Source organism: Mastigoproctus giganteus, chromosome 3 (assembly GCF_048544385.1).
Source record: "Mastigoproctus giganteus isolate SK-2022 chromosome 3, ASM4854438v1, whole genome shotgun sequence".
NCBI classification, from domain to species: domain Eukaryota; kingdom Metazoa; phylum Arthropoda; class Arachnida; order Uropygi; family Thelyphonidae; genus Mastigoproctus; species Mastigoproctus giganteus.
The window spans coordinates 160,229,403-160,241,780 of NC_143577.1; the positions used below are offsets into that span (position 1 = coordinate 160,229,403).

General features: G+C 37.7%; 1 protein-coding gene across 1 annotated transcript in view; it reads right to left on the reverse strand.

Moving 5' to 3' along the window:
- Positions 1-1,499: 1,499 nt before the first annotated feature.
- Positions 1,500-12,378, reverse strand: part of LOC150088365 (uncharacterized) — an 87,297-nt gene continuing 76,418 nt past the window's right edge. Inside the window, exon 5 of the mRNA XM_090370744.1 lies at positions 1,500-2,413. Coding sequence (XP_090226870.1) covers positions 2,352-2,413 — 62 coding nt within the window. The 3' untranslated portion in view covers positions 1,500-2,351. The remainder of the gene's footprint in view (positions 2,414-12,378) is intronic.

The following is a 12,378-nucleotide window of genomic DNA, read 5'->3' on the forward strand; positions in this document are numbered from 1 at the left end:
ATCTATTAAGATTAATATTATACAGATTAAATATATTAATTTAAATCTATACTTTTCCATTGAAGGAGTGGCACGAGGAACACTAAAATAATTTTTTAAATTAATTTTATTCTATATGTCCTTATGTAAAAGTACATTGTAAAATTTACTTATTTTAAAATGAAAAATAAGTTAGTATTAATAAGTGTTTGTTAGTATAAGTTAGCATTTGTCAGGAAATTCAAAAACTGAGAGTTTTTGGATTTCCTGACATCATCTAGTTCAACACAGTATTAGTTTATATTGATGGAATCTGTTTTTCAGAATATAAAATTTTTTCCCCTTACTTTCACTGTCAGGTAGCTGTTAAAAATTCTCCATATGTACCACTGATCACGTATTTCAGGAAAATAAAGATCATTCAACAATGGAAAATATAAAAGATATTTCTTGGCTAAATGCCTAAGAGTATGAAGGAATTTATTTATGCATGGGTAATGCACACACATCAGTTCTACTACCAAGGTAGTTTTAATGCATTGTTTGATTATATTTCATGTTGCGAATACCTTCACAACGAGTTGCCACAGTATTGCACTACCTCGAATAAGTAATTCTTCAGTTAAGGAGAAGACTAATGTTACTTATTCTTGGCAGATACCACCACCTAGACGGCACCGTTTCAAAGCTTATTGGCTTCTCATCGGTGGGAGGACAGGTACCCTTGTTGTTGCAATAGTGACAACCCAGTTATGAAGTATAACTTCACAATAAGAGAGATGCCTGATGGTGTGTGTGGTTTAATCTAAAATATATTTCTTGGATAAATGCCTAAGAGTATGAAGGAATTTATTTATGCATGGGTAATGCTCATATTGTGGAGTTATACTTCATAACTGGGCTGTCACTATTGCATCAACAGGGCACCTCCCCACCAACTGATGAGAAGCCAATAAGCTTTGAAACGGTGCCGTCTGGGTGGTGGTATCCACCAAGAATAAAAACCATTAGTCTTCTCCATAGGTGAAGCATTATTACTTATTCAACGCAGTCCAATACCAATGGCAACTCGTGAAGGTATTCTCAATATGAGATATAAACAAACAAACACATTAAAACTACTTTGCTAGTAGAAATGTATGTGCATTACCCATGCATAAATAAACAGAAAATATGATTTGAAGGAGAATGTAACTACACTGTATCAATTCTACTGCAAAATTAAAAACTCAAAATCAAGTGAATTTTTATTTCAAAAATGCTTCAATTCACAATTACAGTACTTCTGCTGAAAATTCTGGGAATTAGTATTGCACAGGAAATCTAAGCTATTCCCCTGAGAATGAATTTCATTTTTTTGATTAAATTTTTGTTTAATTTTTTTTTCTTGAAGGAAAAAAATTACACAAAAAAAAACAAACAAGATAGGTGTTTAGTTCTGAAATAAATTGATATGTGAACTCCATGGGTGTAACATGATTTTTACAACTTATTACATTACTAATTTATTTGGGGGGGGGGAGAAATAAAATAAAAATGAGTTAGATTAAAAGTTGCTAAAAATAATTACTCCTAACAACTTTCAAATTCATGACTATCCATGCCTGGGTACATGTTATTTATAAAGGAGCACAGTAAATTTATTAACACCTTGTGCTTTTCTGTCTCTAAAAAAATAACTGAAATGAGCTGGCTGTTAAAATACTGGGACAACACAATTGGATAAATGCTAAATTTGTTTTTCTCTCTTCTAGGTCAAAAAACAAATATATTATAGTCTATTGACATGTATTTATGCCTCTTGCTAAAATAAATTTGTTTTGGTAAGATCTTAGACTGTTGAGGCTCAATGATTTATTTCTCAAAGGAATAATAAGACTTCCAAACAGTGATGTCAGTTTATTTTTTAAAGATCATACTTATAGCTGAGTGGTCAAATGTAAGGATACAGAAGTACATGCGAGCAACTGTGGTTCAAACCCACACGAATACAGTGATATTCTTGTAATACCCCTCTCTCTTGTGAACTCTGACCTTATAAGGCAATTCTAGACTATCAGCAGAAATTTATTTTGTTATGGCTAATTGTGTTTGAATACTTGATTAACCACAACTGTCATTTTCTTACATTGTTCATTTCACAAACCTCAAATTTTGTGAACTCTTAACTGAATTAGTGTTGTAGTCTAATGTTTATTTCACTGCAATATACATTATTTATTTTTATCAGTATGCAAGAAGAAAGCAGATATTAATGTTTTATTACATGACCTATATACCCATAGTGTGTAGGTTTTTCTGGATTATTAAATAAATATATCGTTTTTCTATCATAAAACAATGTGTAACATGATATAAGGAAACATTTACAATTAATCCTTCGATATGCTGTCAAGCCATTCATCCAAGCTTGCACTAGTTTTGGTTTCTATGTCTGGAAAAAAAAAAAAAAAAAAAAAAAAAAAATCTTACTCATTTAATTCTCTCAAATACAATAATAATTAAAAATGAAAAATAAAGTACTTTTGGTTGATTCCTTTTTATGACTTTTTTAATTACACGTGCAGTTTTCTATAAAAAAGTAATCTGCATTCAAATCTACTTTTAACAAAAATCAATACAAAATCACATACTGTAATTTCATTTAAATAAGTACATTTCTAACAAGTGCATTTTTAAATTCATTTCTGAAGACACTTATCAATGTAGTTCACCATGTTTGCTTTAGCATGACCAAGCTAAATGTTTCAATATGTATCATGTGCTTGCTGCGTTCAGCTGAATGATTATATTAACCACAATATGAACACAATGAAGTTCATCAACAACAAAAAAATCTACTGAAATGATAATCAATGTTTACTTTAGTGATAATCATTTTAAATTCCAAGCTGTATCGTTATTTGTTAATAATTCAAAAAATATAGCTGTAAAAAAATAAATTTTTATAATTAAAATGGTGTTAATATAATGAAGAAATTCATTATTTAAGTATTCGTGTACAGCAGGGGTGGTCAACTTAATTTGTGATATGATCTACTTTTTTCTTTCAAAATATGCCAGAATCTACCATCTCATTGCACAAGGTTAAAAAAGTTAATCAACACATATTGAAAAATGTTGTTTATAAATATTAAAATTCAATACAATTCAGAATTCTTATTTTAAATTCATACGTATTTAAAATTTTAATTTATGCAAAGTTTTTGCCTTCATGTCATCTGCCAAGCTTTCAAAATCGGGAATATACTGCGATAAGGCCAACTGTAAAGAATCTTCTGTATGCAAGTCCGTAAGAGTAGAGCGATTCTTCGTCTTTGTTTGTTTCAAATACGAAAAGGCCGATTCACATAGGGCCGACCGGGCTAGCCGGGTGGGTAAAGTGCCTGCCTGGCAACCCAAAGGTCACGGGTTCGATTCCCGCCTCGGGCTTGGATCAAAGTACTGCAAAAACCTTGGGGGGTGCATTATGGCCACAGAAGCCTATGCGCCAACAACTACAAAAAAAAAAAAAAAAAAAGATTCCCATAGATATGTGGAGTCAAAACAGGAATTTAAAAGTTCACTGCATTTTTTAACATTTGGGTACTTTTCTCGGCAAACATATTTCCAAAACTCGTTTTCTGATGACCTTGCTTTTAGGAAGATATCATTTCGCAATGTAATAATTTCATTTTCAAGTAATATTTTTTCCATGTGAAAAATCGCAGCGATTTTTTCTGAAATTTGTTTTGTATCCAAGTCGATATTAAATGGATAAGAAATATATTGAACAATGTCTTCAATTGTTTTAAAATCACTGAATCTGGTTTCAAAATCGACCACAACATTCTCAATTTCAGAAACATATTTCTCACTATTAAATTCAAAAACAGGATATTTTTGCAAATGATCTTTGCATATTTACAAAATGGTAGAATTTTTTTTTTTCTTTGAGATCCTTAGCCATTGCCAAAAATTGATATTTATATGCAGAAATACTACTAATCATGTAGTATTTCTGCATGATTAGTATTCCACCTTGAAAGAGCACTCAGTGATGACATGAGAGCTAACTATGGATGTTTGTCTGGTCTATTTGTACTAGTCCGCTAGTCCTCTTGAATCAATAGTGATTATTTAGCAGTTGCCAAATCTTGTGCCTGCAGTATCAGGAACCACATCACACAGCTGTCTCCGTGGCACAAGGAGACAGCTGTGTGATGTAATCTAATGATCGACAAATGAAACAGCTCTCCTTAGGACATCATGTTGTAGGAACTGGTGACACCTTGGAATTACAATTTCCGTATAGTTTAGCAGGAGGATCAACTCAAGCAGCAAAGATCATTCAAGAAAATGTTATAGGAGCTTTCACGGCATGGTTGAAATTGTTTTCAATATGGTGTTGATACAATAGGATACAATAAAAGATGCGAGTTTTATATGAGTGTCACCTGTGGTTAAATTACCTTTTCCAGTTTGATTGCCGCAGCTGACAGAAACATTCTACATGTATCATTTTGAGTCACGAAAAACTTGAATGTGCTACATCCATTTCACTCAAGAAACTTTGATGTGCCATGGAGGTACTCAGCTAATTTTATCAGCATTCTTCTTGCTCCATTTGCAGCAGAACTCGTCGTCTCTTGAAAACTTGTACAGCCACTCCCTGACTTACATAAGGGTTGTGTTCTGCAGAACTCTACATGTCAGAATTTTACGTAAGTCGGAATTTCCCTAAATGCTTATGCAGCACTCACAACTATGCATAGTGAATTTGATTGAAGCAAAAAAGAAATATTCAACAAACACGTAAATAGAATCATTTATTAAATTTTTTTATCTCATGCGCATGAAAAATTACAAAAGTGCACAAAATTACAAAAATTTCAAAATTATAAAATTACAAGAGAGAGGAGACAGACATAACGCCAGCAAGTTTTACCTTTCAAGCATCGTTGCCAGAATTAACTCACCAACTGATAAGCACGCCACTGTAGAAGTTGAGAGCTCTGGAAATTTAGAAGGGGATTTTTCGAACAAAATTTCTCTGCAGCTGCAGAATGGACACTGGCCACTTCATTGCATATATTTAATGTTTTGGAAAGCAGTGCGATGCTTGAACCTATTAAACCACCTGTTGTTTGCCACGAACTTGGCATGGGGTTCACCATACTTATCCTTAATATCTTCATAAATACGTTTTGCTTTTGCTTGAATGGCCATTGAACTCAGGGGCACTTGTTTCTGAATCTGATTTTCCATCCATATTATTAATAGCTTTTTCATCTTTGATATAGCACCTAAACGCTGTTTTGTGATCACTCTTGATCTTAAATGCGTTGATCCTTTAACATGTTCTTTTATATGTGCACTGTCCCTTAAAATAGTATTCACTGTTGAAGCAGCGAGACCTAATTCCATGCAATAGATGAAAAACTTTATCCTGTTTCGTACTTCTTAATTAATCATCTTCATTTCTAAATCAATTTTGTTTCGTTTCCTAGCACTGCCAGCACTTGCACTTTCTGTTGGTCCTTTTTCCTTCAACATTGTAATAAGTAAATAGGAATGAAGAGAAGATCCTGAAAATTTATTTATGTTTCTTATATGATTGAAGATTTCAGTGAATGGGAACACATTTCACCATAACATAAAAACCCACACAATTCCAGTTATCGTGATTATCACAAATGCAATAAGATTCAGTTTACTATCCGTTTATAATAGATTGTGCTAACAAAAAAGCCCAATAAGTTGGAAAGTGCAAATTGTTTTTATTGTTTTATGGCAGTGACCTCCAGAAATGTGTTTCAGAAAAATATCACAGAGATGTTCACAAAATTGATTCTTATAATGGAACATATGATAACGATGAAAGCACAGTGAAATTTCCATTATAAAAATGACCTTTTAGAGAGATAAATTGCTTAGTTATATAGCGAAAATTTCAACTTCAGAGGTCTTGGAATGAATTACCAAAATTAAATTAGAACAAGTGTATTCTTTAACAACGGACAACAGGGCTAATATGATAAGGTCATTTAAATTACTTGCTCAGGAACAATCTGGAAAACTCGATATGGAAGATAATGATACTAAAGATATCGAAGAATCTGAGACTACAGACTCTAGTGATACAAATGTGTGTAAAGAAATCTTCCATGATCTACGTGTTCAGGGTATTATGATATCTGTTCGTTGTGCTGCACATTCTCTGTAGTTGGCTGTTAAAGATGTTCTGAAACGTGATGAATTGAAACCTCCCTTGGCTATAACCTCAGAAGATACAGACCTACTTAAAGTTAAAGCAGGAGTCTTCAATAGAATTTCTGCTTGCTAAGCTTGATACACAGAAAACCCATTTGCTTTAAAGTTTCACCAAAGCCTTTTGCAGCGTTACAATGCAAGACGAAATTGCCAAACTGTGGCTTTGCTGAGCTATCTACACAACCCCAAAAAGTTTAGGAAAGAAGATTCATGTTCAAGAACTTTTGATTTTCCAAGTAAGCAAGTTTTGAAAATGCATGCTGAAGAGATTTAACAGAGATTATTTGCAAAACATTCCGAAGGAGTCTTAGCGTTGAATGAAGAAACTGAAAATAAACGAACTGTTCTTTTAGAAGAAAACAAAGACTTGTCTAGTTCCAATGTTGGAGATACACTCATGCGAGAGTATGATAGTGTAATAAAGAGATTAACTGAAGAGCCTTCAAAATATCCGAGTGAATTGGAAATCAGCAAAGAATTTAAAATTATGGAGGCAACTAGCAGTAGAAGTGAAAAGCTGGAGAGAGAGTTTATAGAGCCCTGCTGACCATTAAACCAACAAGTGTCCAATCTGAGAGAGTGTTTTCGATCACTGGTCTCTTTAACACAAAAATAAGGTCAAGTCTATCAGGAAAACTTAATATACTGTGTTTTTTAAAGGATCATTTTCAGAAAAAAGCTGAGCAATAAATAGTAAAGTAATTTCCCCAAGCTGTTTTTTTTCACATTATTTTTATTTATTTATTATTATAGGGCTTATTATTTTTGTTTACTATACGAGAAGATAGTTTTTATTCAAAGGATTTGAATACAATTTGTAATTTTGTATAATCTCAAGCTGGTTACTTTTTTGGAGCATTTTAATTTTTTTATTTTTTTTACTATAAGAGGTGATAGATTTTGTTTAAAAGATTTGATTACGATTTGTACAATCTACCCAAGATAAAATAAATACCTGTGTTATAAGCTTTTAATTATTTTCCCTAAGTCTGAGAAAATCGGTTTTAAAACCGGTTTTAAGAGTAAACTTCGGTTAAACTCAGTTTTGAAATTTCTTGGTTTTAAGCAAGCCCTAGTATTTACTAATGTGATCCAAGGCTAACTCTATAGCGTGCAGCTCTGCAGTATGCTGCATTCGGGGAGAATCTGCTGTGATATGGTTGTGTCCGGAAAGACAGCAGCAGATCCTACATATGATTCCGACTTCAAGCAGTCTGTGTAAACTGGCGCGAAGTCAGAATGTTCAGTTCAGTGTGCTGAATAGAGCTGCAGGTAGACAGATGATGGAGTGTCCGACTTTCCCCAATTTTTAAGGGACAAGTCACATGCTAGAACATGAGCATGCCAGGGTGGAAGGGGTTGCTTTGGTGTTTGGGCAACCTTGTCTACCTTGATATTAAGTTCTTCGAGTAGCTCTTGGAGATGAATACCAAAAGGACGATTGGCAGTCTTACAGGTGTTGTAAAAATTTCCCCATTGTGGCTCAAAAACAAATGGCCACGTAGGATGGTCTGGCAGGGATTTCAGTTTTAAAGCATACTTTAGAGAGAACTGCTTGCGTTGGAGTGATAACGGTGGTTCGTTTGCTTTGATGTATAAGCTCTGGACAGGAGATGTTCGATATGCTCCAATAGCGATGCGGAGAGCCTGATGATGGACAGGATCCAGCCATCGAAGTACACTGTCTCTGGCTGAATTGTATACCAGGGACCCGTAATCTAGTCTGGATCGTACAAGCGCACGGTAAAGCCGCAGAAGGGTGCATCGGTCCGCACCCCAAGATGTAGAGGAGAGAGAGAGCGGAGAATATTCAAGCCTCTTGTGCATTTTGTACAGAGTTGACAGATGTGATCCAGAAAGGTCAGCTTTTTATCAAGTACGAGTCCCAAGGATTTTGTGTCCACCACTACTGGAATAGCATTTTGTCCAAGCCTTAATTCAGGTTCAGGAGCCGACCGGGCTAGCCAGGTGGGTAAAGTGCCTACCTGGCAACCCAAAGGTCGCGGGTTTCATTCCCGCCTCGGGCTTGGATCAAAGTACTGCAAAAAAAACCTTGGGAGGTGCATTATGGCCACAGAAGCCTATGCGCCAACAACTACCAAAAAAAAAAAAAAAAAAAACAGGTTCAGGATGAAGATTACGCTTACAACAAAAGTGTACATAAACAGTCTTCTGCAGTGAGAACCTGAATCCATTAGACAGTGCCCACGGATTTAGGTGATCAATGGCTTTTTGCAGTTGTCTTTCAATAACCCTCATGTTGCATGACTGACAAAATATGCTAAAGTCATCAACATAGAGGGCACTGTTTACAGTTGGAGGAAGTTGTTCTGTGATGGAATTTACTTTGATGGCAAAAAGCGTGACACTTAATACTGATCCTTGTGGTACTCCCTCCTCTTGGCTGAAGGAACGAGAGAGTGAGGATCCCACATGAACTTGGAAAGATCGATTGGCTAAAAAGTTTTTAATAAAAATGGGGAGATGCCCTCTAAGACCAAGGCTATGCAAATCTTTTAAGATGCCAAATCTCCAAGTTGTGTCATACGCTTTCTCCATGTCAAAGAATACAGACACCAAATGTTCACGTTTTAGGAAAACATCCCGGATGGATGTTTCCAGTCTAATAAGATGGTTCAGAGTGGAGCGGATCCTTCGGAAGCCACACTGGATATTGGAGAGGTGATTTGATTCTAAATACCATATTAAATGAAAATTACCATTCTCTCCAGAATTTTTCACAGACAGCTAGTCAGAGCAATTGGACGATAATTAGTTGTAACTTTTGGATCCTTTCCTGGCTTACCAAAGGCAAGAACGATTGCCTTGCACCAAGAATCCGGAAACTGCCCTTCAATAAAGATTCTGTTATATAGAAGGAGAAGATGATCCACAGATTTTGGTGAAAGATGCTTAATCATTTCATAATGGATGCTATCTGGCCTTGGAAAGAATGAGAGCTCTTTTCAGTTCCTGTATACTGAATGACCCATTGTAGGAACAGACGCTCTTAGACTTTATTCGATTTTCTGTTTCAGGACCAGGAACTCTGGGGAATACGAAGATGTCGCAGAGATGTTAGAGAATGTTTCCCCAAGAGAATTGGCTATTGCAGTTGGATCTGGAATAGTGCATCCATTATAATCTAAGATTGAAGAAGTATGGGATGTATATTTTCCCTTCATTTTCCGGATTTTATCCCAGACCAACTTAGTACTAGTGGACTGAGTAATTGACAAAGTAAAACGGATCCACGATTCCTTTTGACTCTGATGGCGGATGTAGCGTGCTTTGGCTCGTGCGCGTTTAAAGGCTATAAGGTTGGTCGTGGTAGGATATCGGTGGAATATCCCCCATGCTTTGTTTTGAGCCTTTTTTGCTGCTGTGAATTGTGAATTCCACCATGGTTTGGGAAATGGTGGAAACCGGGCAGATGTTTTTGGGACAGCATTCGCAGCTGCTTGGACAATAATTTCTGATGTACGTTACTGCATCATTGATAGGCTCCTGACTAATGGTACTGAGGTCAAAATTTGCCTGATGTTGGAAGGTAGTCCAGTCAGCCTGATCAGTCTTCCACCATGGTAACCTGAAAGGAAGACAGTCTCCCACTGTGTAACGAGGTTATCACAGGGAAGTAAACACTTCCATATGGGTTCTCCTCCACTTCCCAAGTGAGTGAAGGGAGTAGAGAAGGGGAGCAGACAGAGAGATCAATGGCAGAAAACGTACGGGTAGGCATGTGGAAGAAGGGTTTGTTCCAATATTTAGAAGGGAAAGGTCATTGTCATTTAGCATATACTCTATGACTCGACCCCTTCCACTGATGCTAGCACTACCCCACAGGGTATTATGTCCATTGAAATCCCTGAGAAGTAAGAAACGGGAAGGCAACTGCATTACAAGATCATCAAGGTCTTCCTGGGAGATGTCAGTCCCAGGTGGCAAATAAATAGAGCACACGGTTAATAAAAATCCCACTGTAAGGCGAATTGCAACAGCCTCTATGCTGGTTGTAGTTAGCAAGGGCTGAACTGGGGTCTGGTTGCCCACAAGGATAGCAACTCCTACACGAGTAGGACCATCTGCAATTCTATCCTTATGAAAAATTGAGATGTTATGCATGGTGGGATCATCATTTGCCTTTAGGTAAGTCTCCTGCAAGCAAAAGCAAACTGGCTCGTGCTTTTGCAGGAGGGCCTTGATCATCATTTGCCTTTAGGTAAGTCTCCTGCAAGCAAAAGCAAACTGGCTCGTGCTTTTGCAGGAGGGCCTTGATGTCATCAGTATTTCGCCGGAATCCATGACAATTCCATTGCAGGAATTTAGCCATTATTTTGACTTGGTGGGTCCATCAGGCGGCTTCCAAGTTGCTGAGGGCTTACTTTTATCAGTCTTGGGTTTATCTCTTTTGGGGAAGTATGGATGCTGTCCGGTGTCCATTTCTTCCTCCACAAAGAGTTCCAAGACTGATTCGTCCAGTACCTCCTTGTCCTCTACATCCATTATTTCTGTTGTTATTGGTTGCTCTTTTTTACCACTTGGTTTTGGTAGTGGTGGAGCACTAGGAGGTACGGATACAGGAGTGGGAGCTGACTGTGTTTTTTTGGTGGGCTTTTGTGAACTCAATAAATAGCGTGCAATTGGAGTGAATGACTCTCTTGGTGGTACAGTCATCTCTGTTTGAGTACCGATAGTGCACTTCGCAGAAACCTTCTGAGCATATGAAGACTTCCCGCTATTTATTGGTTGTATGTGTTTTCTAGCCTCTGGGTAGGAGATATTCAGCTCTGTTTTCAGTTTTTAGATCTCTTTTTCATCCTTCCACCGCTGGCATGCTCTGGAATAGGCAGGATGCTCTAGTTGGCAATTTACACAGATCGGTTTGGAAGCTGAACATTCCTTGCTCTCGTGGTCTTTTGCACCACATCGAGCACAGGCAGGGTTACCACAACCAGCTGTTTGTGAGTGGCCATATTTTTGGCATTTGAAACACCTCAGTGGGTTTGGAATATAAATCCTCACTGGGCAGTTTAAGTACCTTGCCTTGATGGAACTTGGAGGCCGTGGGGTGTTAAATGTTAGGATGAGAACTCGGGTAGGGACGAGATTCCCATCCTTTCGCATGGATATTCTTTTGACAGCCATCACTCCTTGTTCTTTCAATTCAGAGCAGATCTCTTCTTCAGAGACATGAAGAAGGTCCCACTCTGAAATGACACCTCGTGAAGAGTTCAACGTTTTGTGGGGGGTTACGGTGATAGGTATTTCCCCTATTGATGTGGCTTTCAGGATTTTTTCCGCCTGTTTTATATTTATAGCTTCAATCAAAAGGTCGGCAGAACGCAGTCGTTTTACAGATTTGGGTGATCCTGCCAACCCTTTTAATCCATTCTGGATAAAGAAGGGCGGCATCTTCCCAACTGACTGCTCTCCGGTCGAACGAGGAAGAGCAGTGTCACTGATGGTGGTGTATCTTCAGTTCTGGCTCTTTTTACAGAGGTGTTTTCTGCGTCATCATCTCGATTAGGTAGGGGCCTTGTTGGGGCCCCAGAAGAAATAGAATTTAAATTACTCATATGAGTAAGATAAAAATTTCAGATGTCCTAAGTACCTCACCACAGAGCCCTACGAGGGGATGCCCACTCGTGAACGAGCAGTTACTGCGTACACAAATGGTTGTTGTTATTTGGTTTTTAGGAGCATTAGCAACTAAGGCCATATTGCTCCGGGATATGCGGTGGTCATTCCCTGAATGACCTTTCCGCATCCTCCGTATTTGGTGGTGACGGGCTCGAACCCCGGTCTAATCAAGAAGCGTGTGCTACGCACTGCTGCTCCTTCCCACCTGGCTACGGAGGCGCCCACGTACACAAATGGAACGCCAAGCTCGCATAAGAGCACCATACCCACGTAACCAATAAGCCTTGATCCCGTCCCAGGACCAAAGGGAGGGAGACTTACTGGAACACAGTTGACCCAAGCAGTAAGAACCACCTGCCAATTGATCTCAGTCGGGCCGGTCCGGGACCACCCGTCTTGTCGAAGCAGGGGGTGGTCCCCTGCTTCGACAAGACGAAGACAGGTCGAAGAATTGCAGACCTTTCAAATTCAACCATAATTCACGGTTTTTTTCAACAGTGACCT